Below are 21,376 nucleotides of genomic sequence, written 5' to 3' on the forward strand. Positions count from 1 at the left end.
TGGGAATATACAGAGCGGGTTCAGCTAAGGCAAGAGGAATTTTAAGTAATAGGAACAGTTTCATTTCAAAATATTGAGAGAATAATCATTTCGTTTTAAATGCAGAATGGGGTGTGTATGTATGCAAAAGCTGCAGTTGCCATTGTTTCTTTTCTTCTGTTTTCCTGCAATGAGCAGAAATCAGATTGTTCTCATCTCCTGCATGAGCTTTGCACCTATGGAAACACTCTGTGGCTCGCTTGAGAGAAAAGTGCTAAACCCTCATGAAGTTTGCTTGTTTGTGGCTTAAGGTATTTTGTGAAGTTAACCATCTTGATTTGCAAGGCACACCTTATGGTAGCACACCTTATAATAAACACAGCCAATAAATTCTGTCCTTACATTTTCCATTATCACTTAGGCAAATTATATTTTTTTTGGGGGGGGAAATCATCATCTTATACTGTTATCCTTGGTAACTGGCATGTAATGACAAATTCCTGAATTTCTGCTCTATGTTGAATGCCACAGAAGTCAAAACAACCCACATCTAGCAGATGGTAGGTCAAAAGGGGAAAACAGTCAACTTTTTCATTTTTATACACCATCTAGAAGACATTAAGTATGTCATCATCATCATCATCATCATCATCATCATCATCATCATCATCATCATCATTTCTTGCCTGTAAAATCATGTAATTGAGGAAGGGCATCCAGAATTATGCCAACCAGAGGCAGATAAAGTGCAGCAATTTTCACTTTCATTTCTGACTTCAAGCAGGATTTATCCAAGTCATGTGAACTCATCAAGCTGTGGACAGCGCTGACGGCTTTCCTCTGTACCTTGCTTATTCTGTCAGGAGGACAAAAAAAGTCCAAGAGCCTTTTAATTGCTTAATCATAGAATAATCCAAGAAATAACAGGATAATGAATATGGGAGCATTTTGAGAGACAAGTTAAATATGTCCTCTTTAGGAAAAGAATTTAAGCCATAGATTGTGCATTCTTTATTTTAAATTTTAAAAAAATACTGCTTGGGGTTTAACAAAACATTTCCAGGTCACACTATGCATATGGGAGCATCCTGGGCTAGTAAAATAATATAGACACAGTTGTTTATCCTTTTTGATATGTTGTGCTCAGGCTATAACATTAGTCCAAATGTTAGAAGCGGCTGAATTCATACAACATGTTAAAGTAAAATGCTTCTTAATTTGCTTTGATATTTAGAATACAGATAGTCTTTGACTTACAACCATTTCTGTAGTGACTGAAGTTACAATGGCACTGAAAAAAGTGACTTAAGGCCATTTTTCCTTATGACCATTGCAGCCTGCCCATGGTCACACGATCAATATTTGAATCCTTGGTAACTGGCATGTATTTATGGCAGTTGCAGGGTCCCAGGCTCATGTGATCATCTTTTGAGACCTTCTGACAAGCAAAGTCAATTGGGAAGACAGATTCATTTAATAATCACGTTACTAATTTAACAACTGCGGTGATTGTGGCAAGTAAGGTCATAAAATGGGGCAAAACTCACTCAACCACTGTCTTGATTATCAACAGAAAAGTTGGGCTCAATTGTGATCATAAATTGAGGACTACCTGTAGTGCATAATCCAAACCTATGGAAAAATATGACTGAACCTACGAACATACCCAATTGTGGCCTATCCATGAAGTGATTCTCAATCTACATATTTTCCAACATTTAATCATATCATCATACAAGCATTTAATAGTATTATGACTTGGCTTGATCCTAAATCCCCAAGTGGATAAAAGTTGTAAAATTTTCTACAAACCTGCCTATGGGTTTTGATCTTGTCAACACAGCAGGCAATTCACTTTCTGTTTATTTAAAGTCTATCTCAGACTACTATAGGACCTAAACTGGTTTGCAACAATTCAAGGTTGACTGCCCTTGACCCTGATTTTTATTTATTTTATTGATTTATTAAATTTATATCCCACCTTTATTACTTTATAAACAAACTCAAGGTGGCGAATATACATAATACTCCTTCCTCTTCCTATTTCTCCCATGAGAAAAAAACCCTATGAGATAGTTGGGCTGAGAGACAGTGACTGGCCCAAGTTCACCTTGCTGGCTTTCATGATAGCTAAAGGTAGGACTAGAACTCACAGCCTCCTGGTTTCTAGCCTGGCACCTTAACAAAATAGATCAAGCTGGCTGATCCTGGCTGTATGAAAAGAAGAACCGAGTGATTAAAGCAGGGGTGTCCAACCTTGGCAACTTTAAGACTTGTGGACTTCAACTCCCAGAATTCCTCAGCCAGCAATGCTGGCTGAGGAATTCTGGGAGTTGAAGTCCACAAGTCTTAAAGTTGCCAAGGTTGGACACCCCTGGATTAAAGTATTTCAAGAATACTTGACTGAAACCTAATTCCGTATCTATAATTCTCAAGTGTTGCTTACACAACCAAATCTCTGGGGGGGGAAATGAGACCTACCCTTCCCCTTCTGCGTCCAAGGTAGCTGCCAACTCTGTGAAAAGTAGCCCTGTGATGAAGTGCTGCTGCCGATAATCTGCTGTAAGCTCAAACATGCTGGAAAGTTTTTGATCCTGGAAACTTGAGCAGGAACTTGAATTCTATAATAAATGAAAGTGACAAACGGTATGCTTATATTGAAATCCAAAGCATAGATTTGTTAGTTGCAGTTAAAAAAAAAAATAGAATGACTTGACATTCTTAAATATCTCTACTTCGTAATAAACAAAATCTCTTTAATTTCATCTCTAAAACATTTCATACGAAAATTGAATTGAATTTATTAAATCAAAGGAAGAATAAAACATACCTTTGGCTCTGTAAAGTATCATAAAAACAAAATAAAAAATAAATATAAGCAAAGAAAAATTCAGAAATTTAATGGAATGAATTTATACCTGTATATACACAGGTAAGGTGGAAACTGATAATCATATACAGAAATGCTCTTAGTTGGCAAAGGTTCAACTGACAATATTAAATCATGTCAAAGAAGCTGAAGCTGCTGTTGACTTCAGCCACTTTGTGGGTTATTCCTGAATGTAAAAGGGTTTGAATATATTTGTGCACAAACACTCTTAGCTGAATATATAAGGAGTTGTTTTTTTTAATTTAACAGAACTGATCTGAACAGATTTCTTTTCCATTCTTATATGGCAGAAGATTGACCTGAATGGCTACCTCTCAGACAAACTAGATTCTGCTTTTTTTTAAAAAAATGGAATCCAATTCTCCAATTCCTCCTAATAGATACTTTCCTAGAAAACACCAGCGCTTACAAATATCCCTAGATGCCCCTTTTCTATGTATGTTGAATGTATATGAGGAGAAAGGAATTGTGGTTTGAGAATTTATTCCTGCATTCTACATGTTTAATGGATTATCTGGCCTATGTATATGCAATTGCATTCATTCATTCATACCAAATATGACAAAATTAAGAGGTGATGTCAGCAAACATACTCTTGCTTTCCCATCTACACAGTTGTATGTGGGAAAGGATGATAGACTCATTATGACATAAAATATTAATGTATAATCAGAGAAGAAATATGAAGACCCAATCATCAATATATTCTGTATCTGCTAAAGAAGGTACTCCCAATATTATTAAATTGTATTTTTATTTTTTTAAAAAAACAGGGGAAGTACCTGGGATGATATAGAAGGAGAGGGAGATGTTGGAGCACATCCTGAAGTCAGAAAGAAAAGATTCAAATTGAGGTAATGTTCATGACTGCAGAGAATTTGTAGGAACTCCAGCCTCATGGACAACAACACTGGGATATTACTCATTTTATTTGATAACTAGAAAGGAATAATTGCAAAGAAAACATGATGAATACTTGCATACAGAGAGAAATACTTTGCTCTTGAAAGAGATCAATAAAAAAGCAATAAACATTTTCAATTGTTCCATTTAATAATGCATCACATTAAGTATATATCTATTAGACCCCCTAGTGGCAACATTTAATAAAATGGATTATTTTCTGTTAATGCCAAAATTCTTGTTAGAAAATAATTCTGTTGTAATATACTTCCTTCATCTCTGCAATTTAAAAATATTGTGTTTTAAATTCCATGGCACTTGTCACTAGCAAAATCCTTAGTAGAACTGAACTGTATCAGTAAAATGTATCAATGCAAAATTGATCTTTTAATTCCAAAGAAGCCCTATGAGAAAAGCAAAATTCCACAGCACTGGTTTGAAACCTCTGTAGCCTGCAAAGAATGTTAAAGAAAGTATCTGAAAAAGTTGGGAGGATTTTTATATGTCTAAAATTGATAAACGTTGGGTGTAGGAATTGTTCTGTCCAACTGAAAACTAGTTCACTTATTCAGGAAGATGATATGATTGCACATATGTTGGTCCGTGCCAACTGAGGGAGCATCTAGAGGATCATACACATGTTCTTCCAACATATAGGTTCTAGTCTAGACATTTGAGTTAATTGTTTGGCCTGACAAGTCAGTTTCCCATGTGTAAGAAGACTAATGTAGGAATCTTTTTGAATGAGATATTCACCAATTAATTATCAAGCTGATGTCAGCCCTGAAGCCATTTTTTGGCTGAAGCCATTTTGGGAGCATCTTAAGGGCACATCTTTGGGTGTGTTTGCTGGAACCCTGACAGCTGATTTGAATGATTTAATCAATAAGCTGTTATGATCTCCCTCACATTTTGACAATCTTCAGTTCCCTTCAATATTAGCATGAATGAGTGAGAGTTAATGGAAGTGATGGTAAATTGGGGAATTGGAGATTTCATACTTATGGCCACTTCAAAGTCACAAAATAGACTGTTAACTTGTGAATTCTTAAACTTTCCATCAGCCAAAAAACAAACAAACAAACAAACTTGGATAGGAGTAGGCCTGAGGAGAAAAAAAATCTATACTAGCCCTGTCTCCATGCTGCTGGTCTTAGAAGGAGACTATTCTCCAAATGTACAACTTGGTTCCTATTGGTGTGAGATTGTACTGAGGAGTTTCCCCATGAGTTGTAGACAAAAAGAAACAAGCTACTGCATCTACAGGATATTTCAATCCTTCTGGCCTTATACCCGTTACTATGTTTAAGAGAACCATAGCATACTAACTCTATGTTTAAGAGAACCATGGCATGATAACTTAAGCCTCACTTTAAAAGCTTCCATTTTTTGCTTTAGTTACCATCCTGTCCAATGGAGACTTTAGGAATGTAAAATATTAAACCCTATTATCTGATTTTCAGCCAGCTAAGTAAGATATTTCTGTAATAGGATATTTGAATTTTTCTTATGGGTAATGGACCTCTCTGTTTTACACTTAAGATAGTAATCCAAAATCAAATTGCAATCTCTGCACATTTGAAAATTATATTTTGGGATGTACTATTGCATGGCCTTTATTTGAGGGATTTTTATAACGAGGCCTACCTGATTGAAGTAGTTTTTGATGAGGTTAAACACAAATCCACGATCCATTAAAGAAAGAAGATCGTATAGGAAAAATGCCAAGCTAATGTTGATCTTTTCTGCCTGTTCACTTTCCTTAAAAAAAGAAAGAAAGATTATTGCCCAAAACCAAATGTGTTATATACTGAGGTAAAATCTGCACAATAATTATAGATTAATATAATTATACATGAATTAAAATGACAGGTGAGGAAACCTGTCACATAAACTTTTTTCCACTGTGTTTAGATGTATCATAACATGATGGACTACACAAACAGGTTCATCAATACCCAGAAGAATAAAAAATTATGTTGGCATGCAGTTAGTGGCCCAGAAACCAACATTCTGACTTACTTTGACTACAGTTAGTTAGGTTAATGCAATTGGCTCATCATGTGCAATTCATTCTAGATTCATTCTAATATTCCTACATGCCACAGACAGCACAAATACTTGACACATGTTTGGCAATATAAAGCCGGATTGAGTTTAATAAAAGAATGTAGATGTCAAAAATGTAATAATGATTAGGGAAAATCTGTAGATTTCAGGCTTGTTTGGTAAACTAATTATAACAAATGGATTTATAAAACATAGAGCAGACATCTGATAATATCCATTATTATCATTAGACCCATTAGAGCAAGGAGGCAGGGAATGTTGTGGGTCCCATCCCTGAGGGAGATACACCTGTGGGACCCGGAAGAAGGGTCTTCTCCGTGGTGGCTCCCTCTCTCTGGAATATCAATACCCCAGAGATTAGAATGGCCCCCACTCTAGCATTCTTGTGAAAGGCACTGAAGACCTGGTTTTGCCAGCAGGCTTGGGGAACCCAGAGAGGGATGGAGGCCATCAAATGGCTAGTGTGATCTGTTGTTGTTGGGGCGGGAGGTGGGAGTTGGTTTTTCCCCCCCAAATTTTGTTCTATTGTACTTTATTAATTTGATTCTTTTTGTTAGTTTCTATTGTTTTTTTATTTTTATTTTTGTTTTAAATATGGTTTTACATTGTGTAAGCCGCCTTGAGTCGCCATGGGCAAATAGGCGGCAATATAAATTAAATAAATAAATACATTTCTCAACTGACATTTTGGACATTGCAACAGATAAATTAGAATAAGATATTTTAATCTGATTGGATGTTGATATTATTCAGATTAAATTTATGAAGTATGTAAAAAGATACGAGTTTCTACCATCTTTGGAAACCTGGTGGTGCAGTGGTTAGAATGCAGTATTGCAGGGTAATTCTGCCCACAGCCTGGAATTTGATCTTGAGAGGTCTTGCCAGAGTTTGGTATTGCCAGGGATGAGCCAAAATCTATTGTTTCCCATTGAAACCCCTAAAACCTCTAGACATTAGGATAGGACATTGGCAGCATCGCTTAGTTCACCAAGGGTGGAGATATATAGCTGGATATCATCAGTGTACTGATGAAACTAACTGAAAATTCTGACCCTACTATACACAAAATGCAGCCCTAAATTCATGATAACCCTGCATTTCCTGTCCACCATGGTTCTAAGTTTCCTTAAAATATGAACTCCCTGAAAATGATGTTATTCAAATGCCCCTGTCTGGTAATCAGAAAAAAAAGACAATGAACTAGAATTCTAACATAAATAATGGTTGATTTTGATTTGATACTGAGGTACAGGAACAATTTCCGTGGAATAAAATTATACAATTGAGAGATTTTTTTCAAGGTTCTGTTTATTCTAGATTGTAAAATTACCTTCTGGGTCTTGATTGAAAGTGCAGCAACCTCTGAGGTAACAACACTGACAATTGTGCGGATGTCATCTTTGAAGCGATTGGAAAATCGACCTCTGCGGGGAACATTCTGCTTCTGTACATTGTCAACATACTGAGCCATGCTTTTTACCTCAAAAAAACATCAGCATCGTTTATCAAATGTGAGTTTGTAAATAACAGCAAATAGTAGAATTGAAAGAATTCACACTTTGTGAAGAATCCTTTCTCTATATTTCATGGAGAGGTAACTTAACATTTGTAAATTCTATTCCAAAAATTCTGCAGCTAAAATGAGAACTTGCAATGCACCTGTTAAACTTAAATGTGCGATTCCATTCTAAAATTCTTAGGTGTATAATATGAACCATATTAGGTGTATTGCTCAACTATTACAATGAGTAGTATATACATTTCCTGCTTTTACTTATACATAATTTTAAAAAATGCAATTTAACCACTAGGAGCCACAGGGACCCAACATTAGGGGTTGTCTACTCTGCTGTTCATGATTACAAAATTAGAATATCAATAAAATGCTTCCAGTGTTCTGCATAGTCACATATTTTTAATGTGTTTGATGTGACATTGGGCAACAGCGTAATTTTTTTAACGTGCATATGTATGTATATTTACTTTAGGGATAATTTTTCACTTACTAAACAAACAGTTCCTTTCAGCCAGTTTATTATTTTGCGTATTTGATGCAGATGTCAATTAGATTAATAATCTAAAATTAAAATTTTATTTTAATTGACTAGAAGAATACTATTACTTCATTGAAAGCTATTCCCATTTCATAACTTCTCTCCTGAACATGCTGTAGACATTTATTGTTTGCTCCAAAGTTTCTTTATTACGTAGTGATGGAAAGAAAGAAAATGCTGAAATATTTGTTCTATTTCAGGGGTGTCAAACTCAATTTCATTGAGGGCTGCATCAGAATTGTGTTTGACTTTGCGGGGCCAGGGTAGGCACAGCCAGATCAATGTCACTCATGTCGGGGGCACCTGTGGTGGCCCAAGTGTTCTGCCAGTGAAAATGGGCTCCCAAGCTCAATTTTTGGCTGAAACAGCCTCCTGCAACCCTCTGCCAGCGAAAACTAAGCTTGGGAGGGCCTTGGGCAGCCCTCCCAAGCTATGTTTTCATTGCCAGAGGAACCATGGGCCTGTCCTTTGTAGTTTCCAGGGTGGCCCGGTGAGCCAGATCTAAACACCCCGTGGGCTGGATCGGGCCCCCAGGCCTTGAGTTTGACACCCCTGTACTATTTTATTTGAGTTGAACATCAAATCATATGCTGTCATTTCCTTTACCGAAAATAAAAGGACCATACAAAATCTTACCAGCAATTCAAAGAAGAACCAGGAATATTTGAAGACTGATTCTCTCGCTATGCCTGCGCTGACCACCATCTGAAATGCGATCTCTTCATGAAAATGCTATATAATATATTAAAACCCAAATGTGATTACCAATTGACTTTCAAGGTTAGATTTCAAAGCAGAACTCTCAAAGGAGTAGATCCAAAAGGGAATCCTTTCGTATTAGGCCATGAACATACACAGGCAGCTAAACATTAAGAAAGCACACAAAGAGCTGTTGGTGGCAAAAACAATCCCCAGAAGACTGATCAAAAATAATAGCTAAAGAGGTGGTGAAAAAAAAAGGTTGACTATTCTAACTGTCATACATTTTGCAATGGCAGAACTAGTACATAGGGCAACGCTTGAAAAGAATGAATTAGTAGAGTCTAGTAAACCTTATAATACTGTATCAGTAGTAATTTTTTCCAAGAAAAATTAGTAAGAATTAGTGGTAATTACATGTATGACCAACAAATAGGTGGTCCAGAATGAAAGTCTAAATATTCCGTAGCATGCAGTTATATTTTCATTCATTTTAAATTAATGAAGATGAAGTCTACAATAATATGTGCAAAAGGAGACTGTCACATAAAGCAGCATGGAAGCCTTTAGCTTTAGTAAGAGTGAAATTAGACACCTTGCAGTTATTTAAAGATTATTCAAATACAACTTAAATTGGACTGAATGCATTGATGACTTAGGATGACTTAGCTGGATTTTCCTTGCAATTTGGCTTTCTGTTATTCCTAAATCCCAGAATACATCAAACATTAATTCCATAAAGAGAATCTCCCTTGACATGTGCTCTTCCTTTTTTTGCTTGCAGTACAGAAAAGTAATTTATTATGATCTCTAGAGCAGGGGTTGACAACCTTTTGGACCTCAGGGACCACCAAACTCATAATTTTAAATCCCAGGGACAACTAACTGGTCCTGTGGGTGTGGCCTAATTTGTGCGTGTGGCTTGGTGGTCATGTGACTGGCTGGGCAAGGCTTGTATGTAAATATATTTATATGAATATTGAATTTTTGTATTAAAAAAAGAGCAACTTTTACCCAAAATCAGGCAAAGCAGGCAGTCAGATTGAGTTGCTCACAGAATCACAGATTCATTCAGTGATCTATCTATCTGCCATCGGCTAGCTCAGTCTGTCACATAAAATTTGCTTGCCGTGAGTCTGCACTGAATAACAGAACCTTCAGTCTTAAGGGAGATTCAGCTGTGCTTAAAAGCAAAGCCGAAGATTTAAAGACTAGCTAGAAAGCAAGAAATCCAACCATTTCCTGCTTCCTAGCTAATCTAAATCTCCCGGCACAGCAGCTGATAGTCAGAAAAAGGAAAAATTGCAATTTAGCAGGCAAGTTTGCTGGGTAAGGAATGGGCGGGGAGGGTTTCTGTGGTCCATGTGGGCGGTGCAGCCTTGTGTTTCTGTGCAGCCTAGATTAATTGCTTTTGGGGGGGCTCTGGGGGTGAGATTTCTCTGCGGCCCATCAAAATTTTCTCACAGCCCACACCAGTTGGTGACCGCTGCTTTAGAGAACAGACACTAAAGTATAGTTAGTCATCGACTCACAGCAATTCATTTACAAAGTTCAAAGTTACAACGGCACTGAAAAAAGTGACTTATGACCATTTTTCATAGTTACAACCTTTGCAGCAGCCCCATGATCATGTGATCAAAATTCTGATGCTTGGCAACTGATTCATATTTATGACGGTTGCAGTGTCCCAGAGGTCAGCTTTCGTGACCTTCCGAGAAGCAAAGTCAATGGGGAAGCCAGATTCACTTAACAACCGTACTAACTTATCAACTGCAGTGATTCACTTAACAACTGTGGCAAGAAAGGTTGTAAAGTGGGGCAAAATTCACTGAACAAATGTCTCACTTAAAAACAGACATTTTGGGCTCAATTGTGGTTGTAAGTCGAGGACTACCTGTACTCAGTTATCTTGTTTATATCTAGTCATACAAAATTCCTTTCTATTCACTGAGATTTAAATTTCAGTAAATATGTCTGAAATGTTAGCTTGGAAATATAGTTTATTTTTCAGTTTCAAATTTTAACCTAACGCAAAAAAGGGCCCTGAAGTAACCAAGCAAAGGTAGCTAGTCCTAGAGCTGACAAATATTTTACATCACCAGGTGTTATTACTTATAGGCCTATTGTTTTTTTCCTGAGAAATTTGAAACAAATTTGGAGCCTGGGAACTTCAGAGTGAGAATTGGAAAATGGCATGGTTGTAATAGAGGGTAAAGTGTCTATCAATGAGCAGTTTGGCATTATGTGGCAGTCTACCTTTTGTTTGGGTAGGCGAGCGCTTGTGCGGGGACTTGACATATCACTGTTGGATTCACTATAGAAAGACACATGGCTGTAATTCCGCTCTGCAACCTGGAGAAAATGACCAGAAGCCATACAGAAAAAGAATTACTAGAACAGGGAAGGAAGGAAGGAAGGAAGGAAGGAAGGAAGGAAGGAAGGAAGGAAGGAAGGAAGGAAGGAAGGAAGGAAGGAAGGAAGGAAAGGCTATGCATTAAGTATGCAATGAATATGTTGTTACAATTTTTCCACTAAATTAAACACATGACTGACCCCATGTTCCGATTTAGTACTATATATATTTAGTAATAATATGTGCAAAAGGAGAAGCCTGATGATGGCAGATGAGATTCTGCCGAAACATTGCTACAACTTTAAAAGCACAACTACAATGACGTGGGAAAATACCCGAACAAAGCTGAATACCATACATGTAAGTACCCGCGAAAACTTTATATATATATATATTGTATTATACCTATCCAAACATTTACATTGCAATAAAAATGGAAGATAAACAAAAATTTATCCTCTAGCACAGGGGTCCCCAACCGCCGGTCCGCGGACCGGTACCGGGCCGCGGAACAAGCCTTACCGGGCCACTGGTTGCTGGGCGCCGCCATCTTTTTGGTAAAAAAGCAATTTTTCGTCAAAAAGATGGCGGCGCCAGTGCTGGTGAGCTTTTCAGGGTAGAAAGCCATTTCTACCCGAAAAAGCTCACCAGAAGCGCTGGCGCCGCCTTTTTTTGACGAAAAATCACTTCCGTGACGTCACGGAAGTGATTTTTCGTCAAAAGATGGCGGCGCCCCAGCTGACGCCGGAACTGGGCCGCGGCGCCCAGCTGACGCCGGAACCGGGCCGCAGCGTCGAAAAGGTTGGGGATCCCTGCTCTAGCACAAGGATAGAGAAAAGCTCTTTTTATATTAAGAATGTTAAATGAGAATCAGAACCATGATTAATACCCAGAAGAGTTTTTTTCGATGCAGTAAAAGGGCAAGTATATTTCACTATATATGTAATTTGCACCCCAGATAACTCATTGGATTAAAATAATTTTAACAATGCAGTTGTTGAAAGCTAATGTTCAGATTCAATAATGCAACCTTCTGTGATGGTTGTTTATTAACCTTTATCCCATAAAAACCACAAAAACTTTCATAGCAGTATGCGGGGTGACACTAACTGTATTCTTTCCTTTCTCATTATTTTGTAAGATCTCTAACTTTAATTTTAATCTCCATTTCTTCTCCTTACTTTCAATTTTTAAAATCTTCTACAAGATAAAAATATTACCAGTACTTTTAAAAATAAACTGACCACCACATATAGGAATGATTCTAGCCCCTCAGCTACCCAAAACCATTTATGTTACATGTATAGCTCATGGGTGAGTTCTGGTGCTTGCCATATACTGGTCAGACTATCTTGATCTAGATACAAGAAAGAAAAATGTTTGCATAAAATGTGAATTTAACAGAAATGGGGAAAGGAGTTTCCTGTCATGCCCTTGGTAGAGTCGGACTCTGAGGGAGTGGAGGAACAGTGGACAGGGAGTGGAGGTGTGGCTCCGGAGGTTGTGGAGGAGGCTGAGGAAGGGCAGAGGCCGGCTGGGTAGTCAGAGGAAGAACCAGGCCCATCTCTTCTGCATCCTAGGACATGCAGGGCAACTTGGCTTGTGAGAAAGGAACTGGCAATGATCCTCCTAATTGGTTGCAGCTGGGGGCACGAGTATAAAAGAGAGACGGTTAAAACACAGGTTGCCAGAAGCAAAGTGTGTTTTATTTTGGTCTGAAGTTATCTTGGGTGGTGTCCTTCCAACAGACTGTGCCTTGTTATCTCCTTGAATTTGGTAAATACTTCTCCTGTTCCGTTGTGGAAATTTCGTCATTGTAGTTTGTTTGGTTTTTTATTTCACCTCTATCTGCTCATTAAATTCGGACTGTTTGCTTTCTTTTGAAGACTATTTTTGAGTACGTTTTATCTCCAACTGGGTATTATTGAACAGTGGGGCCAAGTTGGAGGCATTAAAGGATATTTATTTACGTTTTGGATTTTGTTACGTTTGTGATATACTCTGGGTCATCACATTCCATTAAATGAGCCATGGTGGTATGGTGGTGCAGTGATTAGAATGCAGTTTGGCAGGATAATTCTGCCCACAGTCAGGAGTTTGATCCTGACCAGCTCAAGGTTGACTCAGTCTTCCAGCTTCCAAGATCAGTAAAATGAGAACCGAGATTGCTGGGACTGTAAACTGCTGTAAAGCACTATGAAGCAGTATATAAGTCTAAGTGCTATTGCTATTAAAGCCTATTGTCCACTGAATATGAATTTATATGTATACTATTTAACATACATAAATATATGAATGTACATATTTGATATAAAATGTACAATAGAACCTCTAGTCACGAACGCTTCTGACTATGCCCAAATCAGGTTCCAACCAAAAAATTCACAATTTTTTTTTATCTGGTCACGAACACATACTCAAGTGGTGATCAAAGATGACCCTTAACCCAGAAATTCCTGAAGACAAAACATTAGAAGATGAAGAAATCACCAAAGATATGGAACGAATTATGGTCGTGATCAGAGGTTCCGCTGTATATGGAATTTACATAAATTCCATATATTTGTGAAAAAAATCCAGACCGAGACCCCAAACAATAGGCTTTTCTATTATTCAGGGGTAAAGTCCAACATAAGATTTTATCCATTGCATCCAAGCTCCACCAAATAGAAGTCCAAACTTTTGAGATTTTATTACATAAACAATCTTACAGTAGTTTTAGCAGTCTAGAATTGCATACTCCTCTCTTACCTTTGAGGACATGATGCTTTTCACTTCTTCATCAGGAGCATTCTGGATCCCAGCAATATCTGGATTGCTAGAGCTTGTTGTCCGACTCTGCAAGAGTCGAGATCCCACTGAAACAGCAGCTGTACGGCCATATGTGTAATAACGAGATTCAGGAAGATTTGTGTTTCCACTTGTACCTGCCAAGAAAAAAACATTGTGCTGCCTATTGGTATTTTTAAAAAAACATACTATGACATTGCTGGGTCCCAAAAGTGATGATTTTGCACTCAGGGAAATGCTTAATCCTGTCCCTCTAAGCTAATATATTTCTACTCCAGAGCAAATCCACTATTCCACCACGTTCTACATTTCAGCACAAGGCCTTCTCCTTACAATCAATTGAACATTTTTGCAGAAGTAACAGCAACATTACAACAATCAGGTAGAAAGATTAGTCAGATTGAATTTATACAGGGTCCATAAATCAGTAAAAATTCTTTCCCTAAGTTGAGTTAAAATTGGAGCACCTTGATTTTTTTTCTAATTTAAAAAGTTATAAACATTTTCAATCTTCTTCTTCAGAGAAAGAACAATCTTGTACGCAAAAATTTTAAATAAAAAAGTTTGGCAGGACCCTATTTTTTGCATTGCTTCCTTCAGACAACTGTAGACAGGGCTTTGTTTTTCACAGTTCAGATATGCAATCCCATACCTTAGTCAGCAGAGATTATAGAAATGACTGACAATAGTGGCTTTATCTGGCCAAGACTTAGCAATAATTGTTCTTCCTTAAATTTATTCTAGTCACAATCAGAGATTAGCAGCACTACATAATCCTATATTCTCGATTGCAACCAAATCCAAGCACTAATTACAGTGAAATCAATGTTTAATTTCTTACACAGGCTTGAAGCAAGGCATGTCTGCAATAGGGGACCAAGAAAACTAAAATGATGGATGCAACCACTCTTTATGGTCAGAAGGAACAGTTTTCACCCGATTCTTATTTGAAAAAGTCTAGTTAGGTTTAAGGCTTTTATTTTTGACATTGTGAGAACTATTTCCTGCAAGATACAGTACTTAACAAGGAGACTGTCAATTGTAATTCACCCAAAAGGAAATGAATTCTTGGCCAAGAATATAGTCTTTCACAAGTTTGTACTTGTGATATGAAGTTTGTACTTGTGATATGTTTTCCTCTACCTAAATAGGCACATGACAAGTTAAATAATCTGCAACAATTTGAATTAAATTCCTTGGTTAAAAATTATATCATACATGATATTCATGGTAATGTTTTTTTTGCCTGGTCACAACAGGATAATTGGGAGTTTCCGGTTTGTCGGCTTCGCGAGCGGTAGGGATTCGCGAAGCTGCGCGATCCCTGCCGCGCTAGCCGTTTTGGGGCTCCGACCCTGACGGGTGCGGAGCAAGGCTGCCCTGCAGGGGTAGCTGAAGGTAAGGGGGATCCGGAGGAAGGGTTTGGGGGTGTTGCAGACCCCCTCCCTGGCCGGCAGAACCCCCTTTTACCAGGACGGTGCAGCGGCGGTCCGCAATGGCCGCCACAAAGAAGTTGACAGCCGGGCAAGTATGCGCTGGAGGAAGAAGAGAAAGTTATTGAAAGTGAAAGTTCTTCTTGGTCGACCCAGGGCTTTGAGATTTATCTAATTTAATTCCTGGAAAAGATGGTTTTTTGATGATTTTCCACAAGAGAAAAAAAAAGCGGCTATTTTGAGTGCTGAAAGGAAAGTTTACTCTCCCTCCCGACGGAATTAAGCCGGAAGGGAGAGGATAAAGAAAATATATAAATTTGGATCTTGTTGGAGGAGATGCCTTGAAGACTTGAGGACAGAAATATAATCTTAATAAGGCTTTAAAATATAGATTTGGACTCTTTTTTTTTTATTTGTTTGATACCACCCCTGGAAGAGGAAGGGGGAATTTCGGCTTGCTTGGATTTATTGAGGATTGTGGATTTTGGGATTGTTTTGCCTTTCTCTCGGAATATTTGGTTGGTGTAAGAAGAAAGAGGAATAAAGAAAAGAAAAGATTTATTTATAATGGCTTTCCTTTTTGAAGACCTGAGGGATGAATATGAGCAAACAAAAGCAGCCTGCAAAGATGGCATGGAAAAAGCTTTTCTATTTCTAGAAATGGCGCTGGTCAATTACCAACAGACAATGGAACAGATGGAAACGGAAGAAGAACAACAAGGAAGAGACGAAGACGCCATCTTCATTGAATCCCAAAACTTATCTAAGGAAGAAGGAAGGAAGAGAGTAAGGAAAATGAAGGACTTAAGATCTAAAAAAACATTTGAGAAAGAGAAAAATATGATGCAAAGTAAATATAATGATAACAAACAAGAGAAAAAGGGAACGCTACAGAGAAGGGATCCCAGCAAGGCAGAGGTTAGAAGAAGAAGGGGGGGTAGGAAGATTTGGTGGGGGAAGAAAGAAAGGGGAAAGGCGGAGAAAAGCCTCAAAGCTTTAAAATTGGATGGGAGAAGAGGGATTTTTTTTAGAGACAAAGGATGAAATATAAATTTCTGTAAGAAAGATTCTGCTAAGGTACAGAAGATGGTATTGTAACATTTATATTTGAAATAGTAAATTAGAATGGTTTAAGATTTAATAAGAAATTAAAATGTTGAAGTTTTTAATAATGATTGATTTTTAAAATGTAATAAAATATCGAAGGAAAAGAGGATACAATGTATTTAAACATTTTTGGTGGATAGAATGTACCAAGCAGAACCAAATTGGGTATTTGTTATGTTGAATGTTAATTTTACTAACTTAGGGGAGGATAGAAAGGCATCATACTCTGATTAGTGATTTCAGGAGAAATTCTTTTTATTATAAGAAGAGATAGAGGGATAATGAATGGGCAAAAGATACAAATTTAATGATTTAATTAAGATGGATTAAATAAGATAGAATTGTGAAGAGTGATATGCGCTATTATTTTAGCCCATGCAAAGAGAGGTAACTGGGGCCAAGGTACTTTACTAAAAGATTTTTTATGTTTGTTTGTGTTTGTTTGTGTTTTATGAGAATACTGGGGAAATTATTGTAGAAAGACAGGTAAAGATTTAATATGTAATGATTTGTTTGTTGTTGAAACTTTTAATAAAACTTGTTTTAAAAAAAAAAAAAAAAAAACAGGATAATTGGCAAGTTGTTTTTTTTTAAATCAAGGATGCCATACCATATTCTCAATTACTAATCTACTGCAAGCTTGACTGTTGCCTAGAATGTTTGTGGATAAAGCTAAAGGTAGATAGAGATCCCCATTCTCTGACACTCTTTTCTCCTCTCTCTGGTACCCTGTGTCTTTCTAAGCCACAGACCTCACCAGATGGTGTTTTACACAATTTTTCAAATCAGAGTAAGGGCAGCATAAAATATACTTGATAGTGGGAGGCTGGCTAAGCCAGGTGTGCTGAATATCCTGTAGTTTTGCTATCATCATTTTCACTTGAAATGAATCTTACAGTATTTGTTGCAAGACTTATGGAATCCACTGGAGCAGAGGTGTCAAACACAAGACCCGTGGGCCAGATCTGGCCCGCAATGTAGTCAGATCCGGCCCACAGGGCTGTCTTGGAAAATATAAGGGAGAGGTCTACCCTGTGCGAAAAGGAAACATGCCAGCAGTTTGGGGAGTGGCATCAAGCTAGCCACACCCACCCAGTCATCTATATCCACCCAGTTGGCTATGCCCACCCAGTCAGATACAGCCAGTGAATGATGTCAAGCTGCCCATGCCTATCCAGTTGGCCATACTCACCCAGTTGGCCATGCCTCCCCGGCCTCGCTGAGGTCAACCACAGCCCTGATGCGTCCCTCAATGAAATTGAGTTTAACACTCCTGTACTGGAGCTTAAATCTGATAAAATATTCATAAACTCTACCTGTAAACTAGTGTAAATAAGCACCGATTTTCTACCTGTAAGTATAAATAACAAGAGGCTGCAACCATACCTAGTTTGACAAAATCTCTCTGAACTTCAGGAAGACGGAACACGTAGTACACGTATGATGCTAGGAGACAGTTTCGCCCATGTTGGTCCTGGCTCAGATTTTTACTGTTGTGGAGGCTATTCACTATTGCCACCACCGACTCAAAGGCAAACTGGGAGAAGTTTGCTGGAAACAACAAAATAATTTTCCTGGTTGAGTTTATATGTAAACATGACTTATTTTTGTAGACTTTCTAAGAACATTTCTGAATTTCAATTTATTTCATCACAATTTGGCACTGGGAAATGTAAAATGATTTGAGAATAAAATATTCCAATCCACATTTAATGAATACGTAAAACATTTACACTTCAGAGCCACATAGTCCTTAAATAAAATAGAAGTAGAAAAAAATACCCATATCATTAAGAATGCCTTAATAGGGCATATTTCTCAATATGGGATGGATGGAAAACAGAACCAAAACTCAATAGGGATAACTCACTCATTAAATTCAAATTCATTCAGACTTAGGGTAGATCTACTGATCAGTCTACTCAGCCTGAATCTGTATTCAAACCTTTATTTATGAAATCTGCATAAAACAAAGCAAAATTATATGGTGTGGCAGAGAGAGTCTATCAATCAAGGAAGAAATTTTTATAAAGTTTCAATTTCTGATTTCTATGCTTTTTTATATCAATCTTGCTTGATCTGAAGAACATGCTTTAGTATTTTTTTAAACATTCCAAATAACACAAGATTTATGAGTTCTGAAATCAACAGCAATGCTTCATACCTGTCTGGCCAGCTATAAGCATGGGCTGGACAGACAACTGGAACAGTTTATCCAACACCAAGTGTAAAAAGTGCACCAGAGGCTCAAGGCGGGAAGAATTCAAGCAAATCATGCTGAGTTTCAACTCATGTTCCAGACTGGCTTCTGTGATTTTCTCATTCAGCACTCGGATAGGGAAAGTAACTTGGCATTCAAGTGCATGGCACAGGATGAAGAATTTCTCCAGGTGATTGTCCTATAAACACAACCCCCAAAAAGTATGAATGATGTGTAATGCTTATTATAGAGCTTGAATTGCTCCTGTCACATATTTACTACAGTGGAAAAAGGAAACATGTATTTTTTCTATTTTTGCAGTTATAGTTTACATACAGTTTACATCTTCAGAACCAATCCAGGTCTTGCAGAAACCAAATTTTAAAGTCTTCCCAATCTTGATGTAGCTAGTCTAAGAGTTAATGTCTTTTACTTAACAATATTTTAAAAAATCCAAAATTAATATGATCCAACTCACTAAACTTATGTAATTTTTAAAAGGAACTGTAATCTTAGATGCTTTATTTTGAAACCATGAAATAATGTCAACATTTGCAGGCCAATATTTTTTTTTTCTCTTGCAAAAATTCTGGCTCTCCAAATCAACTTGCAAGCTTATTTTCATATTCATATATATATATATATGAAAATAATATATATATATAGCATATCAATGAACACTATTAAACCCTGTGAATATTAGTATTTTTCTTTAGCAAAATTAAAAGAGATACAGAAAGGAATCTTTCAGAGAGAGAAAATGTCCACAAGAAAAAAAATCATCTTCAAGTTGAACAAAATTAAAAAAAAATTGTTTTAATTCTTCAATTACACCTGGACCTGCTTTGACATAAGTCTGGCATAGCTAAAATTCACTAACAGTCACTTAGACACTAAAATACATTATTTTAAAGCTATGAAGCAGCTGCCAAAGAGGGGTATAAATCTTTGCTGACTGTTCAGACCACTTAGGTACCAGTCATACTGGACATTTGCTTCTCTCTATTTTTTTTATATGTGAATTTAATTAAAAGCTATGAATCCACTTTCACCTAGAAGGCTACTTTGATTGCTCAATTTGGTGTACAATACCCTAACCTAAAAGAATCATGGAATTACACATTTACATAAGATGTATTATCACTCCAGCTCACCTTTTTTGCGGTTTAACTAGATAGACAATGGTTAATCTACTCAGGCTTTCTATATTTGATAACCTCAACTTTGTGAAATCTGAAGTTTTAAAGATAAGTAACTGAAGTTAAAGAATGAATTCGAAAAAGAAAAACAGATTAATTTTTGCATGAATGGAACCCCCTCCCCCCAATTTCTTACCTGGGTATGAACTGATGATATACCTTGCACTTCCATGTTAAACACACCTTTGTGTCCTTCCACCCATTTAATAGGAGGAGATTGTGGAGGAACTTTCTATATGGAAGACAACATTGGTGGTCAAAAGATACGTGATGACAATACAAACGGCAATGCATTCACATTTATGTTTACTTGGTGTTGAGAATCTTCTTGCACTGAACACAAAATATTTACAGTTAACATTTAACAGGTGCCACTTCAACTCAAGACCATTTCCAGGCTATTACATTCATACAGTTGTGGCATCTTCCCCAGTATGGCACCCTTTCAAAATATTCATCTCACAAAATAAGCCAATTTCCATCATTCTTCCTTATTATAATGTGGCTAATGTACCAGCCTAAAGGAATAATTGAAAAATATCTAACCTGTAACCAAATGAGCCAAATGTTTTGATGTATGTATTTTATTCAAAATAAATACCCAATTCATTGTTGAAATTTAACAATGCCTGTAAATAAAGCTGTTCACATTTCACATTATAGAATCAGATCCTATTCCAAAAATTCTATGTTATTTAAATATTATGAGACAGCAATTCTCAAAATGTATAGTCTGGAGGGCCCCAGGATGGTGGTTGTATTAAAAATAAATACATATTTTCAAATTTCTCCATTTTAATTTCTAATATAGAAAATATTAATAGTTGTAACTAGATAGTTTTATAATTTAATTTTTTTTTAAATATACACAGATCTTAAGACAAAAATAATTGAGAACCACTATTCTACGATGTATTTTTGTGTCTTTAAATCACATGTCTCTGTATATGTTCATCCATTTAAGAAAAGCAAATGTTATAATATTAGGAGAAAAATGTTAATTGTGTCCTTTTCCTTGGGCAAAATGATTCTTGGTGCTTTTCCTCATTACCTCTGCTGAGTGCATTGAATAGTTGGCAGGCAGTTTATCCAAAGCAACAGGGAGGCAATAATGTCCTGTTTGGAGCCGATCAATTAACAGAATTGGCAGCCACTGAAACAGATGATGAGAGAAAGAGAGTTATATCATTACTGTATGAACGATTGATAAGGCTTAATTACATGCCAAGAAAATGGATTAGAAATCAACTGGAATCTGTTTCTTTCCACATTCATTCTTGCAAAGACCTTTACTGTCTATCAGTTTCATTATTGGCATTCAAATATAATTACTGGCATTACTGCTTCCAAACTGCCCCTCTCAAAACTACTGATTTTGTGAATATTCCCTCCCACCCCAAATCACAAAACTTTTCAAGAATCCAGCATAAAGTGTGGAAAAGTTCCCATGGGCCAGTTATATGCTTTTGTACCAGAGTTTTCACTTTCCCTCATCTATTCCTAGCCCGAGTAGCAGAGATATACATCATGCAGATAATAAAGGTATATGATATACACCCCATGGATGTTATAGATGGTGCAAACTATGAGATATACAGGTAATTTGTGGCAAAATAACTTCAGACAGAATTAAGTTAAAATCCCTGCATAAAACCTTAACCTATGCACAAAATGTGATATTACATATTACATTATG

At 36.9% G+C, this 21,376-nt stretch overlaps 1 protein-coding gene across 2 annotated transcripts in view; it reads right to left on the reverse strand.

Annotated features, from left to right (window-relative positions):
• The window catches only part of DOCK8 (dedicator of cytokinesis 8), an 84,005-nt gene that overhangs the window by 25,732 nt on the left and 36,897 nt on the right, over positions 1-21,376 (reverse strand). Inside the window, exons 18-29 of one of the 2 annotated variants that reach the window (XM_026675513.2) lie at positions 20,732-20,833; positions 19,817-19,912; positions 18,446-18,680; positions 17,668-17,832; positions 13,703-13,878; positions 10,855-10,950; positions 8,536-8,631; positions 7,176-7,325; positions 5,420-5,533; positions 3,652-3,807; positions 2,461-2,600; positions 666-835 (exon numbers count right to left, since the gene is read on the reverse strand). In XM_026675513.2, coding sequence (XP_026531298.1) covers positions 666-835; positions 2,461-2,600; positions 3,652-3,807; positions 5,420-5,533; positions 7,176-7,325; positions 8,536-8,631; positions 10,855-10,950; positions 13,703-13,878; positions 17,668-17,832; positions 18,446-18,680; positions 19,817-19,912; positions 20,732-20,833 — 1,696 coding nt within the window. The remainder of the gene's footprint in view (positions 1-665; positions 836-2,460; positions 2,601-3,651; positions 3,808-5,419; positions 5,534-7,175; positions 7,326-8,535; positions 8,632-10,854; positions 10,951-13,702; positions 13,879-17,667; positions 17,833-18,445; positions 18,681-19,816; positions 19,913-20,731; positions 20,834-21,376) is intronic. The other variant, XM_026675520.2, reaches the window with a different exon arrangement.

This window comes from Notechis scutatus, chromosome 2 (genome assembly GCF_049901735.1).
Source record: "Notechis scutatus isolate UNSWTSFEM ecotype Mainland chromosome 2, rNotScu1.2, whole genome shotgun sequence".
Lineage (NCBI taxonomy): Eukaryota > Metazoa > Chordata > Lepidosauria > Squamata > Elapidae > Notechis > Notechis scutatus.